Source organism: Scyliorhinus canicula, chromosome 24 (assembly GCF_902713615.1).
Source record: "Scyliorhinus canicula chromosome 24, sScyCan1.1, whole genome shotgun sequence".
NCBI classification, from domain to species: Eukaryota; Metazoa; Chordata; class Chondrichthyes; order Carcharhiniformes; family Scyliorhinidae; genus Scyliorhinus; species Scyliorhinus canicula.
The window spans coordinates 20,978,006-20,999,976 of record NC_052169.1 but is presented as its reverse complement, the minus strand read 5'-3'; the positions used below and the strand labels follow the sequence as shown (position 1 = coordinate 20,999,976).

The window sequence follows — 21,971 nt, the reverse complement described above, 5'->3', positions numbered from 1 at the left end:
GCAGACTCCGCACAGACAACGACCCAAGCCGGGAATCGAACTTGGGACCCTGGAGCTGTGAAGCGATTGTGCTATCCACAATGCAACCGTGCTGCCCTTAATGTTCTGCACTGTAATGTTCTATGTTCACCCACCCCACAACTAAGTTCTTCCTGCCGGGCTGTTTCTCCTGCCGTCTGTGGTTTGCTGAGTAGCTCGTGGGTTGTGGGCGATTTAAGAGCGTCAGCTGCCCCCCCCCCCCCCCCCCCCGACTTACACCCCCCCCCTCCAACTCCCCCTCCCCCCGACTTACACCCCCCCCCCACCCAACTCCCCCTCCCAAACCGAGAGGTGTGTGAGCTGCATCATTGGGTCAGTGCCTGCATTATGTCTTTCGCCAACATGGTACCAATCACCATCTTCTCACAGTTGATCGTCAGCTGGGCCATGCCGCCATCTTGGGTTACCAGGGTGACAAGAACCAAAGCGCCGCCACTCACCGTTCGAGCAGCGAACCTACCAGGAAAGAGGAGACAAAGCAGGTCAGGCGGTCCAAGGCCGGTTTAAGAGCACATCAAAGATCCCAATGAAAGACCGGCGGTCTTCAAATGAACAGCACTGCATTTGTGTATAACTACAAAATTACTAACAGCGATTAAAATAACTTTTGACTGTGGTGCCTAGTTCCTGATGCTCAACACGGGGCTGTGCTCGGGATGGTGGTGGTGTGGTTGGGGGGGGGGGGGGAGCCATTGAGGGTCACAGGACAGGAGGCCATTCATCTCGCTGTGGCTGTGCTGACCCTTTGCTCAAGCTAATTCCCACTGCGCCCCCCACCCCTCCATTCTTTACCCCAACAAATTAAACATTTGTCTTTGTTGCCTCAGCCGCCCCCTCTGGCGAAATGATGACCCCCCCCCCCCCCACAACACACACACACCGTCTCCTCATTATCGCTGTTGTGTAGATTGCCAGGTAGATCAGTTCTTGGGGACCTAGGAGCTTACGCCACATAGCCCCAAGGGTAAAGGGTAACGTATACCCACTACTGGGATAACTGCACTTGCATAGTGGGAAAGGATAACAGTGCGACATTATCGGTCTCACACGCCTCATTTATTTATTTAATTTTCCCAGTTAAGGGGCAATTTAGCATGGCCAATCCAGCTACCCTGCACATCTTTGGGTTGTGGGGGTGAGACCCACGCAGCCACGGGGAGAATGTGCAAACTCCACACAGACAGTGACCGGGATTCGAACCCGGATCCTCGGTGCCGTGAGGCAGCAATGCTAGCCACTGCGCCACCGTGCCACCCCTCGGTCTCACACTCCCGTGGGAAATCGATCCAATTACCATTACTAAATGTTAAATATTTTGTCAACTATATTGTAAAAGCTTCAGAGAGGTTCCCGGACCAGCCTCCCCGAACAGGCGCCGGGATGTGGCGACTAGGGGCTTTTCACAGTAACTTCATTCGAAGCCGACTCGTGACAATAAGCGATTTTCATTTCAGAAACAGGTGATGGGTATTAATGGTCTTTGGGGAGGGTGCACGCGGTGACCGGTGGGCACCACGGGGGCATCATCACTCCCAGGAATGATACATTGGTTCAATTAGTTGGGATTCCATTGGTATTTTGTTTTAGGTGCAGTGGCCCACTGGGACTGTCATCCTCTGTCATTTCTGTTCAACGTATTGCTCTTTTTGGTTTTGTTTTATTAAAAGAGTGTAAATAATTAATTCAATTGGCTAACTTTCCTATGAGAATTATTTTGGTTATCGTACCCCTTTCAGGGGATGCCACCCCTATTCATTTGTTAATATATTTGTTCTTTACTTCTTTCAAAAAAATTGCACATGACTAGGGAATTGTTCCTCAATTTCTGGTTACATTTCAACCTCACGTCATTGGTTACATGACGCAGAGTAGGGCAGGGGGGGCCTCCTCGTAAGCCTACTCCTGGGCCTGGGGTTGGGCCATCAACAGATCCAGGGCAGTCTTGCAACTCGACTGTCTTTCCCTCTCCCGCAGCTATGTTCGCAGCAGAGTGGCCTTGGAAAGGGAGCACAGGGCGTCTACCGGTTCGCTCGAAGTCTTCCATGACTGGTGGGCGGAGGAGGGGCTGAGGTGCGTCATTATCCCCGGACACACCGTTTTGATTTGATTTTAAAAGGTTCTAGTTTCAGTCACTGTGCCTCGCCAGGCCTGGCACCTCCTCTTTGATTATTTTGCTTTCGTGATTTTTGTTCTTGTTTTTATTTATTGTTCTTAAAAGAGCATAAAAATAGGGGATCGCTCTTCGATTTTTAGTTGCAATTCAGCCCCATGCTCCTGATGCTGGGTCAACCTGTGCGGAAGCGAGCGAGGAGAGTGGAGGACCCTCCTTGTAAACCCGCTCCTGGGCCTCGCGAAGGTGGCCAACAATAGGTCCAGGCAGCGGGCCGTCGAGGGGGTTGTCTGACCCGACTGACTGCCCCTCTACCGCGGGTACGTTCGTGGGCAGATGGTCTTGGAGAGGGAGCACGCTGCGTCCGACGGTACGCTTCAGGCCTTCCTTGAGGTAACCAACGCCCATCATCGTTTTTTTTCACGGCAATGCCTTGGCCAATCAGAGTCAATCAATCAGCACCCTTGTCTCCTGTGGCAGACATGTGATCGTTTGAAACTTGACCCCCACCCCCCAAACAATAAAAACTGGTGAACTAAAACTCGGGCAAACATTTGATCAATTCAGGCCCCTCCATTTACCTGTACTCATTGTCCAGTCCACATGGCACTCGCCCCAGGTTAGCAATAGACATCACTCGCTGGACGATGGCCTGGTCGCTCCGGAATTGCTCTGGGAGGGTCAATTTCTCCTTGATTTCATTCATTCCCATCAGTTTCCCTGTGTTGCCGAGAGAGGGAGGCGCGGTTACACCACTTATCCAAATGCCTCAATTCTCCACCTCGCCCCTTAAGAAGCACAAGGCTTTCCCTGTCAACGTCACTGAAACTCCGAGCTCAAGCTGGAAATTCAGGCTCGGAGCGAGGAGGTGGCATTTGTTAAGAAATTAACAACGGACCCGTTAATCTCTTTTTCTTGACCGGAGGGGTGGGGAGATCTTGCTGAGGGCAGAAGCAAGATTGGGAATGGCTCTGATCCTGCAAATCCACCAGGAAAACTCTGGGAGAATCCGCATTCCCATTCAGCGGCGGTGAGAAGACCCAGCAGGATGAGGCAGCTGACACACTGACCAACCGGGTGGAATCTTCCAGCCCAGCTCAAAGAGCTTTCCTGGTGGACCAAAACTCTCAGGACAAAAATAAAAACAACTGCTTTCAAGTCAGAGCAGGCGGGTTAACCCACACAAGGATTGCCCCAGGGAATGTATCGGTGTTTGTGAACCTGTCCACCCCTTCGATATTCCGTGGCCTGCTCTGTGGTAACGGGCCTTCAAGGGATTGCAGCATGACATCATTAGAAAGGAAGTGTGTCATGCAATCTCGCTTTGCTTTGCAACGCAGAACACGCATACAGCACTGGTGGCCTTATGCTTTTTACCCATGTATACATATCTTCCTATGTGCCTAGTCTAAATAAGTAAACCCATAACCTGTCTACACAATCCCCTATCTGTGATAAAAACACACAATACTCTCTGCAGTGGAGTCTAGGATTACAGCAAAACCACAGGGATTATGTGTCCATTCGCTCCATGCTGGGCTATCCCACCCAGCTGGACCACCGTATCGCTCTCCGTGATCCACAGCTGGATACATTGCGTGGGTGGGATTGATTACAGAATGGTGTGGCAATCCTTGAACTCTCTCTTGACTTCAGGGTAAAGGCACTTATTTCAGTGCCAGGCACCTGCCAGTTCTGGGCACAGGTGATCAGCGGGCTCAGTCAATCCACTGACACTGCGTTGATCCTAGTCTTAGAGAATCCTACCTCAGGCCACTGCCAAGGAGGTGAAAAGAAAATGGCTATGGCAGGGTAATAGTTTCTGAGCGAGGAGGAGGGGGAATCCACCTAACCTGTACATCTTTTGACACTCGGGGGCAATTTGAACATGGCCAATCCATCTAGCCTGTACATCTTTGGACTGTGGGAGGAAACCGGAGCACCCGGAGGAAACCCACGCACACACGGGGAGAACGTGCAGACTCCGCACAGACAGTTGCCCAAAGCCGGAATTGAACCCGCGCCCCTGCCGCTGTGAGGCAGCAGTGCTAACCACTGTGCAACCGTGCTGCCCTGAGCTCCCAGAGCAGCATTCACCTCCCCCCCAACTCTTGGGGGAAGTCTCCACAAGTGTCCTCCCCCCCCCCACCCCACACACGTGTTTTCGCATTGCTTAGACGCCCGGGAAATGAGAGCAGCCAAACAGCCAATGGCATCATTTTCCTCACGATGACACATGCGCAAGCAATGGAACGTGTGCACAAGGCAGCAGCAATACCCTCACCGCATCCAAGTGAGGCACTAAACCAGCTGGGGGAGTGGGGTGGGGGTGGGAGGGGGGGGGAGGGTGGGTGGGGCGAGAGAGGGGGGAGTGGGCGGGGATGTGTGCCAAACACCACTCGTCTCAAAAGACAATCCTCTACAGAGCAAAGACATGAATCAGGTGATGCTCCACCACTAACAAAGCACGGACAGTACAGACAAACACAGCGACAAGTGGGGGAAAGGGACAATGTGCAGCACGGTTTGACATCCACATGTTTTACACCCTGAGCACTTTTTTTTTTGGTGCGTCTACTTACCGGCGCTGGGGTTTAAGAGTTGATCTATGACAGCAAGTGGGGAAAACAAAGTGCAACGTGGTAAAAGAAAAAAAATCGTACTGTGACTTCGAAGACTATATTGGTCATACTTCGAACTGAATCCCCCTCTCGCTCACTTCTCTCCTTGCAAACTGTCCTCCTCTTACATTCCGTGAAGAGTTGCCCGCATTGCCTCCAAACCCCTCCCCCACCATACTCGCCGTGACCGACCAAGGTTTCTGGTCAAGCAACGATTCTCAAATTCTCGTCCTCAATCCTCCCCCAATGTCTGTAAACTCCCACAACCCTCCGAGATGTCTGCGCTCCTCCAAGTGTGGCCTCTTGGTGGCCTTGTTTCAGTTGTCCAGGCCTCAAGCTCTAAAATGACCTCCTCGCACTTTGCCCCACCTCGCAGGACTTCCCAAGGGCCAATCAGTGAGGCACAATAAATGCCCCTCCTTTAAGACACCCCTTAAAATCTACCACTTCGGCCAAGTTGTTGGTCATCTGCCCTAATATCTCAAGTGCCTGGTATTGAATTCTGATTTACAATGCTCTGTGAAGCACCTTGGGACGTTTGATTATATTTAAGGTGCTGTATCAGTCAGTGTCGTTGCGAGCACCCCCTTGGACAAGAGTTCATCATCAAACCTCGCTTTCCGACCAACTGACTCCCTATAGGACTGGAGAAGACCTTCGGCCCCTCTAGTGTGATGATGAATTCAGCCTCGGTGCTAGAGGTTAAAGGGCGCAGTTCAAAGCCAAGACTGGGCTGATGCCCAGGATTCACGGGTTCAAGTCACCGACAGCTGACCTGGAATTGAAAGCTCTTTGCACCAATGGCGACCATGACAGTTATCGTCAATTGTTCTAAAAACTCATTGGGTTTGGCAGTGGCGCAGTGGTATTGTCGCTCGACTGGTAATCCGGAGACCAGGGTTCGAATCCTGCCACGGCAGATGGTGGCAAGTGAATTCAATAAAAATCTACAATTGAAAGTCTAATGTCCTTTAGGGAAGGAAATCTGCCATCCTTACCCTGTCTGGCTTACATGTGACCCCAGATCGACAGCAATGTGGGTTGACTCCTAAGTGCCACTCAGTTCAAGGGCAATTAGGGATGGGCAACAAATGCTGGCATTGCCAGCGATGCCCACATCCCCCCCCCCCCCCCTCACTGCCTTGCCCATTCCTCTCAGCAATAGTATACTCAGCACAGTCGCACAGGACCACAGGCTCTCCCTTAGAGAGCTGACTGGAGGTGATCTAACCCAAGGGACACCACACCTCAAGTGAGGGGCAAAGTTGAGAAAGGTGGGACCTTAATGAATAAGCTGGAGCGGGAATTGAGCCTGCCATGTTGGCCTCCCTCAACGAACCAGCCTTCTGGCCAACACAACTAAACGGGCCCCACTCCACTGTGGCTCAACGGGTCGCGCTCCTACCTCTCAACCACGAAACCGCAAGTTCAAGTCCCACTCCAGGACCTTGAGGGAGTGCTGCACGGTCAGAGGTGCGGCCCTGGACATAAGCAACACCCAATGGCTGAAGTTCAGAGAAAAACAAGGGAGTTTTGCCTGGGTGACCTGACCAATATTCATCCCGCAAACATCATTAAAACAAATCTTGCCTACTTATTTCGGTTTGTGGGATCTTACTGTGCACAAACTGGCTGCCGTGTTTCCGTGACTCATCCAGGGAACGGCTGGCTGGCGAGGAATGTGAGAAATCTTGTTAATGGACTGCTGTCAGCTCAGAGCGCTGAGCCATTGGGTTATTGTTCGGTTACGTCTTCAGCATTCTCTGGCTGGCAGTCCAGCTGGAACCATTGGTGAGAAAACAAACGGAAAAGAGAATCCCACCTTATTCGCCTTCGAACCTCGTAGTTGCGTACGCTGCAATGATCACGGAGTTGCTGCATTGATCAAGGCGTCAATTAATGAGCCTACAACAGTCCCAGACGTGAGGTGAGCAAAGGTTGGACGGTCTAGGCACGTGCCCACTAGAGTTCAGAAGAATAAAGGATGACTTACGAGATGATTAATCAGATGGGCAGGATTTTGCCCCCAAAAACTTTGGCCTGGTGAGTTTTGACAGGTTGGATGTGGAGGGGATGTTTCTTCTTGTGGGAGATTTTAGAACTAGTGGTCAGTCTATAAGGATAAGGGGTCTCCCATTGTCGGGCAGCACGGTAGCATTGTGGATAGCATAATCGCTTCACAGCTCCAGGGTCCCAGGTTCGATTCCCGGCTGGGTCACTGTCTGTGCGGAGTCTGCACGTTCTCCCCGTGTCTGCGTGGGTTTCCTCCGGTTTCCTCCCACAGTCCAAAGATGTGCAGGTTAGGTGGATTGGCCATGATAAATTGCCCTTAGTGTCCAAAATTGCCCTTAGTGTTGGGTAGGGCTACTGGGTTATGGGGATAGGGTGGAGGTGTTGATCTTGGGTAGGATGCTCTTTCCAAGAGCCGGTGCAGACTCGATGGGGCGAATGGCCTCCTTCTGCACTGTAAATTCTATGTTATGTTAATTGTAGACGGAGCCAAGGAGAATCTTTGGCCTCAGCGGGTTTTTGAGTCTCTGGAACTCTTTTCCTCAAAGGCGGAGTAAGCTGAGACTTTGAATGTTTTTTCAAGGCAGAGCCAGATAGATTTGAGGTAGGGATGTAGTGGGAAGACAACAACGTGGGGGTTGAGGTTTACAAATCAGATCAGCCATGATCTTATTGAATGGCGCGGAGCAGGCTTGAGAGGCCTGCGGCCTACTCCTGCTCTGTAAGATCAGAATTTCACGGGCGGCGTGTGGATAGCACTGGGACTGCGGCGCTGAGGACCCGGGTTCGAATCCCGGCCCTGGGTCACTGTCCGTGTGGAGTTTGCACATTCTCCCCGTGTCTGCGTGGGTTTCACCCCCACAACCCAAAGATGTGCAGGTTAGGTGGATTGGCCACGCTAAATTGCTGCAGATAAAGGCCATTCGGCCCATCAAGTCTGCACCGACTCTCCGAAAGTGGACTCTACCTAGGCCTAGTTTCCACCCCCTCCCCGTAACGTCACCTATCCTGCACCCCCCCCCCCCCCCGGACACTTAAGGGACAATTTATCATGGCCAATCCACCTAACCCGCACATCTTTGGACTGTGGGAGGAAACCGGAGCATCCGGAGGAAACTCAGGCAGACACGTGGAGAACGTGAAGACTCCACACACACACACACACACACACACACACACACACACACACACACACACACACACACACACACACACACACACACACACACACACACACACACACGAGGCCAGAATCAAACCCGAGCCCCTGGCACGGTGAGGCAGCAGTGCTAACCACTGAGCCACCATGCCGGAGGTCAAACCAGGCAGTGTTAGTGATGGCATTGATATGTGGCCAGTTGCTCACCTTGTCGTCAATATAACACCAAAGTTGCGTATATATTGATTCAGCCTCAGCGAGGGGATGGAATCGGTTGCCAGGGAGTGGGGCTGAAGATAACGGCTTCAGTCATCCCAGTATTCCCAAAACCATGAGGAGTCTGGACGGAGAGAAACCGTTCCCACTCGCGGAAGGAGGGAGGACGAGCAGGCACAGATTGGCAACATAAGCAACGGAGAAGGAGGAGAGCCCTTTTCCACAGAGCGAGGGGTTATGGTGTGGAATGCACTGTCCGAGAGTGTGGTGGAGGCCGGTTTAATCGAGGCTTAAAAGAGGGAATTGGACTGATCCTGGAGAAGGAAGAATCTGCAGGTTTATGAGGAAGTGGCGGCGGCGAGGGGAGGGGGGGAGGGCGGAGAATGTGCAGGTTTACGAGGAAGTGGGGGGGGGGGAGAATGTGGAGGTTTACGAGGAGGAGGCGTTGGGAGTGGCACTCAGTGAATTGGCTCACTCGGAGAGCTGGTGCAGACACGATGGGCTTGAGCCGGCCTCCTTTTTTGCACGGGCTTGGAGGGCCGAAGGGCCTGTTCCTGTGCTGTACTTTTCTTTATTCTTTTTAGCTTTTATTGGTAGGGGGATTGAGTTTCGGAGCCGTGAGGTCACGTTGCAGTTGGACAAAACTGGTGCGGCCGCATTTGGAGTATTGCGTGCAGTTCTGGTCGCCGCATTATAGGAAGGATGTGGAAGCTTTGGAAAGGGTACAGAGGAGATTTACCAGGATGTTGCCTGGTATGGAGGGAAGATCTTATGAGGAAAGCTTGAAGCTGTTTTCGTTAGAAGGAGGTTAAGAGGTGACTTAATTGAGGCATACAAGGTGATCAGAGGATTAGATAGGGTGGACAATGAGAGCCTTTTTCCTCGGATGGTGATGGCTAGAACATAGAACATACAGTGCAGAAGGAGGCCACTCGGCTCATCGAGTCTGCATCGACCCACTTAAGCCCTCACTTCCACCCTATCCCCGTAACCCAACAACCCCTCCTAACCTTTTTCGTCACTAAGGGCAATTTATCATGGCCAATCCACCTAACCTGCATGTCTTTGGACTGTGGGAGGAAACCAGAGCACCCGGAGGAAACCCACGCAGACACGGGGAGGATGTGCAGACTCTGCACAGACAGTGACCCAGCGGGGAATCGAACCTGGGACCCTGGCGTGTGAAGCCACGGTGCTATCCACTTGTGCTACCGTGCTGCCCTCAAGGGGAGATAGATATAGGACAGATGTCAGAGGTAGGTTCTTTACTCAGAGAGTAGTAAGGGCGTGGAATGCCCTGCCTAAAACAATAAGGGACTCACCAACATGAGGGGCATTTAAATGGTCATTGGATAGACATGTGGATGATAAGGGAATAGCGTAGATGGGCTTTAGAGGGGTTTCACAGGTCGACGCAACATCGAGGGCCGAAGGGCCTGTACTGCGCTGTAATGTTCTATTGTTCCTCCTGCGCTTTCACATTTCTAATCCTATGAATATTTAATCGGAGGAAATTTGTGCATCCAGTCTGATCATTAGCAACAGCGGAGGGTTGCCAGTGAGGTGGAATCGGCTGTTGCCAGCGGTTGTGTGAAACCGAACTAGCCCTGGGCTATCGAGTGATTCTGCCAAGCGGCATCGGGTTGGGAGGTGAACCCGACCCGTGAGGGGCATTGGCAATGCCCGGCACTGGTTTTGTGGGTGCACGCTTGGCTTTGCTGCCGCCACCAGGGGGGGGCGTTTGAGAGTCGGCCGCAATGGTCAGGGTCAGGAGTCACACTTGGGGCAGACCAGGTCGGGAGGTCAGGCGTCTTCCTCCCGGAAACAGCGGCGAACCAGCTGGTTGTTGAGCCACAACTTCATGGTCAACTATTTCAGGTCCAGTTTTGAATAAATTGTACGCACTGCAGCAGTGAGATTTTAGCCCCGGTGATATAATTTTGGTTGACTCAAGGGGCGGCGGAAACAAGGAAGTCGCCAGAGAGTAACTTTTCAGAAAAACGTGATCCTGGGCATTTTCTACCCGAGGATAAAACAGCGTGACAGATTCCGAGTTCAGGCAGAGAGAGGTTCCTCACTCGTCACAGTTCAGACAGAGAGTGAGGTTCAAGTGATCAACTTCATATATAGAGTACTTCTTTTCCTTGCAAAAACTTTTTTTTTTTTTTTTTTTTAATTTAGATTACCCAATTATTTTTTCCAATTAAGGGGCAATTTTGCGTGGCCAATCCACCTACTCTGCACATTTTTGGGTTGTGGGGGTGAGACCCACGCAGACACGGGGAGAATGTGCAAACTCCACACGGACAGTGACCCAGAGCCGGGATCGAACCTGGGACCTCAGCGCCGTGAGGCGGTTGTGCTAACCACTAGGCCACCGTGCTGCAAAAACAAAAATCATCGGGAAGGGAGGGGGCAGCCAGAATAACCGTTTAGTCGAAGGATTTGCTCACTGAACTATCAGTGTTAAACCAGTGCAGTGCAGTCATTTATCTGCGACGCGTCGAGACGCCCCCTTCGTAGCGAGGGTATTTAAGAGACACTCACCTTGTTCCTTTTTAAAAGTGTTCTCAGTCACGAAGACAGGCATGATCAGCTCCCCCACGGGTGGCTGGATGGACATATAAAACTGTCGGGTCTGAGAGCTGAGAGAAAAAAAAGAAAACACTCAATCCCACAGCATGACATTACTCATGCTCCTAATCCCTATGTTTGTAACAGTGACAAGCACTGCATAAATCTCGCCCCGTTCTTTTAGCGTAGCTAGTAGACACTTGCGTCTAAAATCAGCCAATCACTCCACGTACTGTCTTATATATTTAATGTGTTTCCTCCTGAATTGTTGCTAGTGTGCACTTTATTTTTTAAAATAAATTTAGATTACCCAATTATCTTTTCCAATTAAGGGGCAATTTAGCATGGCCAAGCCACCTACTCTGCACATCTTTGGGTTGTGGGGGTGAAACCCACGCAGACACGGGGAGAATGTGCAAACTCCACATGGACAGTGACCCAGAGCCGGGATCGAACCTGGGATCTCAGCGCCGTGAGGCAGCAGAGCTAACCACTAGGCCACCGTGCTGCCCGCTCGTGTGCATTTTAGAACATAGAATCCCTACAGTGCAGAAGGAGGCCATTTGGCCCATTGAGTTTGCATCGACCCTGTGAAAGTGTACCCCAACCTAGGCCCATTCCCCTCGCCCTATCCCTGTAACCCCATCTAATCTTTGGACACTGAGGGACAATTTATCACGGCCAATCCACCTAACCTGCACATGTTTGGACTGTGGGAGGAAACCGGAGCACCCGGAGGAAACCCACGCACACACGGGGAGAATATTCAAACACTGAACAGACAGTCACCTGAGGCCGAAATTGAACCGGGATTCCTGGCGCGGTGAGGCAACAGTGCTAACCACTGTGCCACCCATTTGATAGATTACACATGAATTCGGAGCAGGAGGAGGTCATTTGGCCCCTCAAGCCTGCTATCCCATTCAATAAGATCATGGCTGATCTGATTGTAACCTCAACCCCACGTTCCTTGCCCACGCCTAATAATCTTTCACCCTCTTGCTTATCAAGAATCCATCCAGCTCGGCCTTAAAAATATTCAAAGACTGCCTTTGAGGAAGAGAGTTCTCCGAGAGAGAAAAGTTCTGCTCATCTCTTCATTAAATGGACGACTCCTTATTGTTGAAGAGTGACACCCAGTTCTAGATTGTCCGACAAGAGGAAACATCCCCTCCACGTCAATACCGCTCGGGACCTGGCCTGTCCCAAAGTGCATGCTGGGAACCATGTTCTTTACAAACTCACACAATGGGATTATCGGATGAACTCTAAATTAATACATTATTAAAAGTGCTCTTGGTCTTTTCTTTGGTTTAGTGTTTCACTCTGCCTGCCCCCCCCCCCCTCCCTGTCGCCTTCATTCCCAGCATCGTAAAGGTTGTTTTTTTTGGGGGGGGGGGGGGGGGGGGTGGATTTTTTTCCCCCCCACGGTGAACCGAGATTTGCGGAGCGGCCGGGCGCCCGGTTCCAAGGAGTGCCCCCCCCCCCCCCCCCCCCCCACCCCCACCCCCCCGCGACTGTCACTCACCACAGCTGGAAGTTGGCCGCCTGCGTGGAATCACAGAAGTCGATGCCCAGCGTGTCGGCTGCGACATGGCCAGGCTGGAGAACGGCTGTGGGCGTGCAGGAGAACAGCCGGTTCGACAAGAGACACGAGAGGAAGATAAAAGGAAAGAAAGCAGAATTGTATCTCAGTCAGGCCTTTCCTGACGTCCCAAAGTACTTCCAGAGTGTTGTACTGCAGGAAACATGGCGGCCAAACAGAAGCACAGCAAGATCCCGCAAACAGCACTGTGATAATGTTAATGTCCAAAGGACCCCCCCCCCCCAATTTATTTTTTTAAGTAGCGCCACAACAATCTTTTAGGTCCGCCTGTCAAGTGGCCCCCCCCCCCCCCTCTCCCCCCACCAAAAACACACACACACAGATTCTTACCAATCTCCTTGAATCCCTGCATCCTCATTCCTGCCTGCAGTTTGGGTTCGCCGATCCGGAGGTTTTTGAGTTCCGTTTCGGAGTTGTTGGTGAATCGCATCTGGACAGAGACCATGGTGTGGTCCGGGCTGAACGGTTGCCTGTTGAAGCAGTACTCCACCGACAGACCCTCCCCGGTGATCCGGTGCAGCAACTCGTAGCTTTTCACCCCCCCCAGCGAGGGGCTCACCACCTGCAAAAGACGACCGTGAGCGGGACTTCGAACGGGAGGGTGGGAGCGGAAGGCGCGTCGCACTGGCTTCCACTTTTCCCGGGATTCCACCCGGGGAGTGTGGGGAGGGGGGGGGGGGGTTGGCGACAGACTGGAGTCTGGGTCAATGTGGTTGACTCTTGAAATGCCCTTTGACGTGCCACTCGGATCAAGGGCAATTGGGGATGGGCGTTCAATGCTGGCTCAGCCAGTGACGCCCACAAACCAGGAAGGAATTTGGAAAAAAATTCACTGAGCCCTCTACAGAATTAAGATAGGATCAGGAAGCCATTCAGCCCCTCACATCTGTTCTGCCATTCATACATAAAATAGTAGCAGGAGGTGGCCCTTTTGCCCTTTGATCCTGCTCCGCCATTCGGCCCTTTGAGCCTGCTCCGCCATTCGGCCCTTTGAGCCTGCTCCGCCATTCGGCCCTTTGAGCCTGCTCCGCCATTCGGCTCTTTGAGCCTGCTCCGCCATTCGGCCCTTTGAGCCTGCTCCGCCATTCAGCCCTTTGAGCCTGCTCCGCCATTCGGCCCTTTGATCCTGCTCCGCCATTCGGCCCTTTGATCCTGCTGCGCCATTCATTATGACCGTGGCTTTTTTTCATTATAAATTGAGAGTACCCATTTATTTTTTTTCAATTAAGGGGCAATTTAGCGTGGCCAATCCACCTAACCTGCACATCTTTTGGGTTGTGGGGGTGAAACCCACGCAGACACGGGGAGAATGTGCAAACTCCACACGGACAGTGACCCAGGGCCGGGATTCAAACCCGGGTCCACAGCGCCGCAGTCCCAGTGCTAACCACTGCGCCACATGCCGCCCGTAAGATCATGGCTGATCATCAAGTTCAATACCCTGATCCCACCTTCCCCCCCCCCCCCCATATCCTTTGATCCCATTTGGCCCCAAGAGCTGTATCCAATTCCTTCTTGAAATCACAACGTTTTGGCTACTTTCTGTGTTAGGGAATTCCACAGATTCACTGCTATCTGGGTGAAGAAATTTATCCTCCCCTCAGTCCTAAAAGGTTTACCCTTATCCCCAAACTATGATCCCTAGTTCTGGACTCCCCCACCATTGGGAACATTTTTCTGAGTCTACCCTGTCTAATCCCGTGAAGGCTTTTTTTCAGTTAGATCTTGGCTGATCTGTATCTGAATTCTCAGTCCCACAAGCTCCACGTGTCACCCAGCACCCACAGCATGTTGAGTTTCTACCACCCAGAAACTGTTGCCCGAGAATGCCCTTGGAGAATGCCTGGCTCTAACGTTACAGATTGGGTCTCCTTTGCTGGATTCGTTTGCAAGTGCAAATGGCTGTTGCGTATCGACACCAATAAACTCTTGTATCGCTTTGCTGTGGGTCAGAGGGGACGGGGAATTGTCACTGAGAATCTGCTGCTGCCTGCCATAGCAACCAGGAACACCAAAAATATTTTGCATTTATACAAGTGTGATAAATAGGTATATATATTGTATGATATGTATCTGGTACATTAATAGTTTTAGCAGCCTGGGTTAGGTTGTGTATATCTGCTGCAGTAATTTTAAAAGAATCATGGTTTAAAAGACAGGCAGACATAGTGGCTGCAGAAAGTGCAATTAAGATGTTGTAAAAATGAGATCATCCTTCTTTCCGACCCGTGTATGTGTTTACAGGGAGAGGCCTAATTGGGGAGGGGGGGGGGGGGGGGGGTGTTTAAAAATGATTTCTGGGGATTCCCTGGGGAGTAGATAATTAGAGACATTGGGCGGGACTCTCTCAGCCCACGTCGGGCCGGAGAATCGCGGGCTGGCCGCGAATCAGCGGCGCCGCACCGTGCCGGTCCACCGATTATTCGGTGAGTGGAGAATCGGCGCCATTGGCACGGCGCCAGTCGGAGGCCGCTTTACGCGCCCCCCCCCTCCCAGTGATTCCCCGCCCGGGATGTGCCAAGGGGCCGCAAAAAAAAAAAAAAAACGATTCCCGCTGGCATCGTCCACGTGTGGTCTTACCTAGCGGGACCTCGGCGTGTATCCTTTCGGGGGCGGCCTGGTTGGTGGGGGGGTGGGGGGGGGGGGGAGTGGGGGTCCGCCCCCGGGGGAGCCTCCGCTGTGGCTTGGCCCGCGGTCGGGGCCTACCGATCGGCGGGTCGGCCTCTCCGGCTGGGGGCCTCTTTTGCTCCGTGCCAGCCCCTGCAGCCCTACACCATGTTGCGTCGGGGCCGGCGCAGAGAAAGTAGCCACAGTGCTTGCGCAGCAATCGCGCCGGTCCCACTGCACATGCGCGCATTGGCGCCGGTTGCACTGCGCATGTGCAGACCTGCGGCGCCCAGCTGGGGCGGCGTGGGTCGCTCCAGTGCCGTGCTGGTCTACTGAGGGGCTCGGAATCGCTGCTCCTGGGGGCCTGTTGACGCAGTCATGAAACGCGACGGCGTTTACGACACCATCAGCACTTAGCCTCAGGATCAGAGATCAGAGAATCCCGCCCATTGTGTTAAAACTTAAGCAAGTAGATCATGGAATTCATTGGGAGGAGCCAGGTCGAGGGCAGTGAGTTTTGAGTTAGTTTAATTCTTTTGGAAGCTGTGAGCAGTTTCTATAGAAGGCTGCCAAAGATGCAGCATAAATCCGACAGGATCTCTCCCTCTCCTCAAGCAGTCTCTCAGAAGATCTCGACCCAAAGATTGGCAGGTTTGCTAACTGTATTTGAAAGTGGCTTTTGACCTGTGATGGGTTTTGCTTGATTGGAGATAAAGAATGTATCAGTCAGAAATTAAAGTAATTCCTTTGATTGATAAGCATTTTTAAATGGTCATTGTAAGCTATATTTCTGTGAGGTTACGGTGGTTTAATACTGAGTTAATAATAAAGATTGTTTTGATGTACCATATTCCTGTTTTTGCCTGGGATCAATCCTGGAGCCAAGTAGCCTTTCCTTAGAGGTTTAGGAATTTGAAAAGTGATTGGTGTACCTGTCCGGTATCCTAGCAAATGTTGGGATCTGGTCCGGGATCACAATAATAGTACTTTTCACAAGTACCGGGCATCTCAAAGACCGTTAAGCTAATGACATACTTTTGAAGTCTCGTCACTGCCGTAACGCAGCAGCCAATTTATGCACAGCAAGATCCCACACACAGATCAGTGATCAGCTAAACAACTGATTGTGATTTTTTTTAGGGGTAGATATCAGACTGAGGGCGTTGGCAATGACTCCCCTGATCTTCTCCAAAATAGTGCCCGGGGAGGTCTCATACATCCACCCAAGGAGGCGGGCAAAACCTCTGACATTCCTTCAGTGCCGCCCTAAAGTGACAACTTCATTTTTCCACCCCGTGGATCGAGAGTGGGCCTTGAACCTGGAACCTTGTGGTTCAGAGACGAGAGGGCCACGCACCGAGCCACGGCTCAAAGAGGGTAAAATTCCCCAGGTCACCACTTTTCGCAGAAGATCCTGACATTTGACACCGCGAAGCGAGACCTTTCGAGAATGGCGGAGGAAGTGCGATGGTTTTATAGCCGGCCGTCGGCAGATGTGCTCAACATCCGTGGCTGCCTCCAGTGGAAAACCAGCAGGGAGGGGTGCCCAAGGAAGGAAGGACTCCTCGTCCAAATTCTGGACCCCCCCCCCCCCCCCCCCCCCCCCCCCCCCCCGCGCCCCTCCTCCTCCTCCCCACTCCCACCCAGACTGCGTTCATCTGGGAACCTGGCAGCCACTGAGTCTGGCCTTAAAAACAGAAACGTGCATTTAAAACAAAATATACCGGAGGGATTCACCAGACCCTGTGTGCGAGCATTAGAAATGACATTCTCATCATGTCAGCCCTACCTCGAGACAGCGAGGTGTCGAAACACACTCACCTCGGACGGTAGGGTTGTGTCAGTTAGCGTTAGTCCCTGCAGATCCAGGTTGAGGCTCTTGGACGATGTGTTGGGTGAGGGGCTGGTCTGGAAGGTTGGGGATGAGCTGACTGTGGAAGAGGAGAAAGGGAGGGAAGGGGTGAAAGAGAAGCGTTAACTCTGGGGAAACTTCCACCATTCGCAGGAACAGCTCTCATCGAACATCGGTCTACTCCAGCATGCACCATCCCCATCCAACTGTGACAGGGCACACATGTTCAACTATGGTTACAAGTGCTAGGCAATGGCCACCTCCAACAAGAGAGAATCTAACCATTGCCCCTTGGCATTCAATGGCATTACCATTGCTGAAAATCCACTATTAACATCCTGGGGGTTATTATTGACCAGAAACTAAACAGAACCAACCATATAAATACAGCAACTATAGAAGCAGATTAGAGATGGTGAATTGTGTGGCGAGTAACTCCTGACTCCCCAAAGCCTGTCCACCATCTTCAAGGCTCAAGTCAGGAGTGTAATGGAATACTCTCCCCTTGCCTGGATGAGTGCAGCTCCAACAACACTCGAGAAGCACAATATCATCGGGGCAAAGCAGACGGATTGACTGCCATCCCATCCACCGTCTTAAACATTCACTCCCTTTGCCAAGGACACGCAGAGGCAGCCGTGTGTACCATCTACAAGGTGCACTGCAGAAATTCGCCAAGGCTCCTTCAGCGCCATCGTCCAAGCCCACGACCTCTACCATCTAGGACAAGGGCAGCAGGGACATGGGAACACCACCACCTCCTACAAGTTCCCCTCCAAACCACTTACCATCCTGACCTGGAAACATATCCGCCGTTCCTTGACTGTCACAGGGTCACAATTCTGGAATTCCCTCCCTGTCAGCACAGTGGGTGTACCTACACCACACGGACTGCAGCGGTTCAAGAAGGCGGCTCACTACCACCTCCCCGAGGCCAATTGGGATGGGCAATAAAAGCTGGTGTACTAATATCCCAGGAAAGAATGAAAAAAACAGCATGGTGGACAGGCTTTGGGGAGTCAGGAGGTGAGTTGCCCACTGCAGAATTCCCAGCCACTAAATTCTGTTCTAATATTTCTTCTATTCATTCTGCGCCTGGAAATCTGCAACTGCTTACTCCAAGGGGGGCATTAATTGGCTGAATTGTGCCAAATCGAATGGGTGCAATGGAAACTGCAAGTTTAGACATGTTTTGGAAGATGCAATCTGCACCATCTGGGAGTTGGATTGTGGCTCAAGCCCACGGTTCGAAGACCATAAGACATAGGAGCAGAATTAGGCCATTCGGCCCATCGAATCTGCTCCGCCATTCACTCATGGCTGATATTTTTCTCATCCCCATTCTTCTGCCTTCTCCCCATAACCCCTGACCCCCTTATTGATCAAGATCCTATCTATCTCTGTCTTAAAGACACTCAGTGATTTGGCCTCCACAGCCTCCTGCGGCATAGAGTTCCACAGATTCACCACCCTCTGGCTGAAGAGATTCCTCCGCATCTCTATTTTAAAGGATCGTCCCTTTAGTCTGAGATGGTGTCCTCGTTTCTAGTTTTTCCTACAAGTGGAAACATCCTCTCCACGTCCACTCTATCCAGGCCTCGCAGTATCTGTAAGTTTCAATAAGATCCACCCTCATCCTTCTAAACTCCAACGAGTACAGATCCAGAGTCCTCAACGGTTCCTCATACGATAAGTCCTTCATTCCGGGGATCATTCTTGTGAACCTCCTCTGGACCCTTTCCAAGGCCAGCAGGCCCCTGGACGTTAATTTTGGCCGGGAATTTCGGAGCACACACTGGGCTAGATTTTTAAAAAAAACACCTGAATGTTGCATATCGTGTATCGGAGCGCAGCGAGGAAAACAGACCGGGGGGGCGGGGATTCCTCAATCCTGGTACAGAGTCTGTCCGTTGCTGATTCTCTCGTTAACAGGTGGAAAAACAACTGAAATGAAATGAAAATCACTTATTGTCACAAGTAGGCTTAAAATGAAGTAACTGTGAAAAGCCCCTAGTCGCCCAGACGGGAACTGGGCTGTGTTCCTGTCGCGTGTGGCTCCATTTTGATTGGGTAAAGATGATTTTGTTTTCTTCCAATCTCTTCAAGAGATCTTCGAGCCTGCGAGGACTGCCGGCACCTGGGGCGGGATTCTCCCCTACCTGGCGGGGCGGGGGGTCCCGGCGTGATGGAGTGGCGTGAACCATCTGGCGTTGGGCCGCCCCAAAGGTGCGGAAGTCTCCGCACCTTTAGGGGCCAAGCTCTCACATTGAGGGGCTAGGCCCGCGCCGGAGTGGTTCCCGCTCCACCGGCTGGCGTGAACAGCCTTTGGTGCCACGCCAGCCGTGGCTGAAAGGACTTCGCCGGCCGGTGTAAGTCCGTGCATGCGCCTGTGTGTCAGTGGCTGCTGATGTCATATCGGCGCATGTGCAGGGGAGGGGGTCTCTTCCGCCTCCGCCATGGTGAAGACCATGGCGAAAGCAGAAGACAGTGCCCCCACGGCACAGGCCCGCCCGCCGATCGGTGGGCGTTGATCACGGGCCAGGCCACCGTGGGGGCACCCCCCCGGGGTCAGAGCACCCCGCGCCACCCCCAGGACCCCGGTGCCCGCCCGTGCCACCAATCCCGGTAAGGTAGGTGGTTTAATCCACGCCGGTGGGAGAGGCTTGTCAGCAGCGGGACTTCGGCCCATCGTGGGCCGGAGAATCGCTGCAGGGGACCCGCCGACTAGCGCGGCACGATTCCCGCCCCCGCCGAATCTCGGGTGGCGGAGAATTCGGGACACGGCGGGAGCGGGATTGACGCCGGCCCCGGGAGATTCTCCGACCCGGCCGGGGGGGGGGTCGGAGAATCCCTCCCCTGGTTTCTGGACCTCAGCCAAGTTGAAAACCATTCCTGGTGATGCAGTTCCCCTCCCCCACACCTTCCTCTGGTTAGGATGGAGGACTAGCCGCCCTCCGAACTCACTGTCAATCCGGTCAGGGCTGGCTGAATGACGGGGGACCTACAAGGAGCTGTTCGATCCATTGCCTCTGTTGCGAGAAGGAAGCACACAATCTGCGCTTGGCAAGACTTCAACTGGAAACTCCCAGAAGCCTCTGCCATGGGGTCACAGCACTGATGTACCCGTGGTAACTCCCTACACATGATATCAATGATTGAAAATCTACATCGATGTATGGATGCAAATGAATAAAGCAAAGCACATGATCAAAATATTGAAAATACATGGATTTATCACAAAATAAAAAGCAAAAAGACATTTTTAAAAATTATGTCATGGGATGTGAGCATCGTTGGCCACAGCGGGTTGGCACTTATTGACCATCCCTAAAACATTAACTCTGTTTTTTCCACAGATGTTGCAATAACCTGAGTATTTCCAGCAATCTCATTTTCATTTCTGATTTCCAGCACCCACAGTACTTTTTGAGTTCCAATTAGGGCAGCACGGTGGCAGAGTAGTTGGCACTCGTGCCTCACAGCCCCAGGAACCCGCGTCTGATTCTGACTTGACTGTGTGGAGTTTGCATGTTCTCCCCCTGTCTAGCGTGGGTTTCCTCCGGGTGCTCCGGTTTCATCCCACAGTCCAAAGATGTGCAGGTTAGGTGGATTGGCCGTGTTAAATTGCCCCTTAGTGTTCAACGGTTAGGTGGATTGGCCGTGTTAAATTGCCCTTAGAGTTCAAAGGTTAGATGGAGTTATGGGGCAGGGGAGTGGAGCTGGCTGGGGTGCTCCTTCAGAGGGTCAGTGCAGGCTAGATGGGCTGATGGCCTCCTTCTGCACTGTAGGTGTTCTAAGATTCTAACTGCCCTTCAGAAGGTGGTGCTGAGCTATCTTCTAGAACCCCTGTGGGTCCATGTGATGTAGGTACACCCACCGTGCTGTTAGGGAGGGAGGTCCAGAATTTTGACCCAGCGACAGTGAAGGAACGCCGATATATTTCCAAGTCAGGATGGTGGGTGGTTTGGAGGGGAACCTCAAGATGGTGGGGTTCCCAGGTATCTGCTGCTCTTGTCCTTCTAGATGGTAGTGGTCATGGGTTTGGAAGGTGCTGTCAAAGGAGCTTCAGTCAGTTACTGCAGTGCATCTTGTTGATGGTACACACGGCTGCCACTGAGTTGGCAATGCAGGGAGCGAATCTTGAAGGTGGTGGGTAGATGGGGACATTTGTCCCTTGATGGCTTTTAGCTTCTTGAGTGTTGTTGGAGCTGCATTCATCCAGGCAAGTGGAGAGTATTCCATTATATATCTGAGTTGTGCCTTGTAGATGTTAGATAGGCTTTGGAAAGTCAGAAAGGGAGTTACTCTCCGCAGAAATCCCAGCCTCTGACCTGCTCTTGTAGTCACACAGTTCAGTTTCTGGTCAATGGGAATCCCCAGGATGTTGATAGTCGGGGATTCAGGGATGGAAATGCCATTGGCTGTCAAGGGTTGGATCCTCTCTTGTTGGAGATGGTCATTGCCTGGCACTTATGTGGTGCAAATGTTACTTGCCAGCCGAAACCTGCCTCCGTAGTAAGACTTTATATTATTCATGGATTAGCGAATGAGTTAATAACTTGGAACTGTCCAATGTTGCTCGACTGGACCCACTTCAGCACCATGGACAGTTCCACCAGAGAAATACCAGAGCTTGGGCCCAGAGAGCAAGGGGAGCTCCAGGCGAGGACAAGGGCTGCCAGTCTAACAATTCGGAGCTGTAGTGATGTCACACCGACAGGGGATCAGCACATTAATTAGAAAAAAATAATTGGGTACGCTAATATATATTTTTAAAGTGCTATTTTTAAGGGCAATTTAGCATGGTCAATCCACCTACCCTGCACATTTTCATAGAATTTACAGTGCAGAAGGAGGCCATTCAGCCCATCGAGTCTGCACCGGCTCTTGGAAAGAGCACCTGACCCTATCCCCATAACCCAGTAACCCCACCCAACACTAAGGGCAATTTTGGACACTAAGGGGCAATTTATCATGGCCAATCCACCTAACCTGCACATCTCTGGACTGTGGGAGGAAACCAGAGCACCCGGAGGAAACCCACCCACACACGGGGAGGATGTGCAGACTCCGCACAGACAGTGACCCAAGCCGGAATTGAACCTGGGACCCTGGAGCTGTGAAGCGATTGTGCTATCCACAATGCTACCGTGCTGCCTTTGGGTTGTGGGGATGAA

The 21,971-nt window shown here is 52.1% G+C and overlaps 1 protein-coding gene across 4 annotated transcripts in view; it reads right to left on the bottom strand.

Moving 5' to 3' along the window:
• Nucleotides 1–297: 297 nt before the first annotated feature.
• The window catches only part of LOC119956816 (AP-3 complex subunit beta-2), a 154,846-nt gene continuing 133,172 nt past the window's right edge, over nucleotides 298–21,971 (bottom strand). For 2 of the 4 annotated variants that reach the window (XM_038784265.1, XM_038784263.1), the window contains exons 22-27: nucleotides 16,764–16,873; nucleotides 12,666–12,897; nucleotides 12,258–12,342; nucleotides 10,703–10,800; nucleotides 2,731–2,869; nucleotides 345–495 (exon numbers count right to left, since the gene is read on the bottom strand). In XM_038784265.1, the coding sequence (XP_038640193.1) occupies nucleotides 345–495; nucleotides 2,731–2,869; nucleotides 10,703–10,800; nucleotides 12,258–12,342; nucleotides 12,666–12,897; nucleotides 16,764–16,873 (815 nt within the window). Of the gene's footprint in view, nucleotides 496–2,730; nucleotides 2,870–4,731; nucleotides 4,756–10,702; nucleotides 10,801–12,257; nucleotides 12,343–12,665; nucleotides 12,898–16,763; nucleotides 16,874–21,971 lie in introns of all 4 variants that reach the window. The other 2 variants (XM_038784262.1, XM_038784264.1) reach the window with 2 other exon arrangements.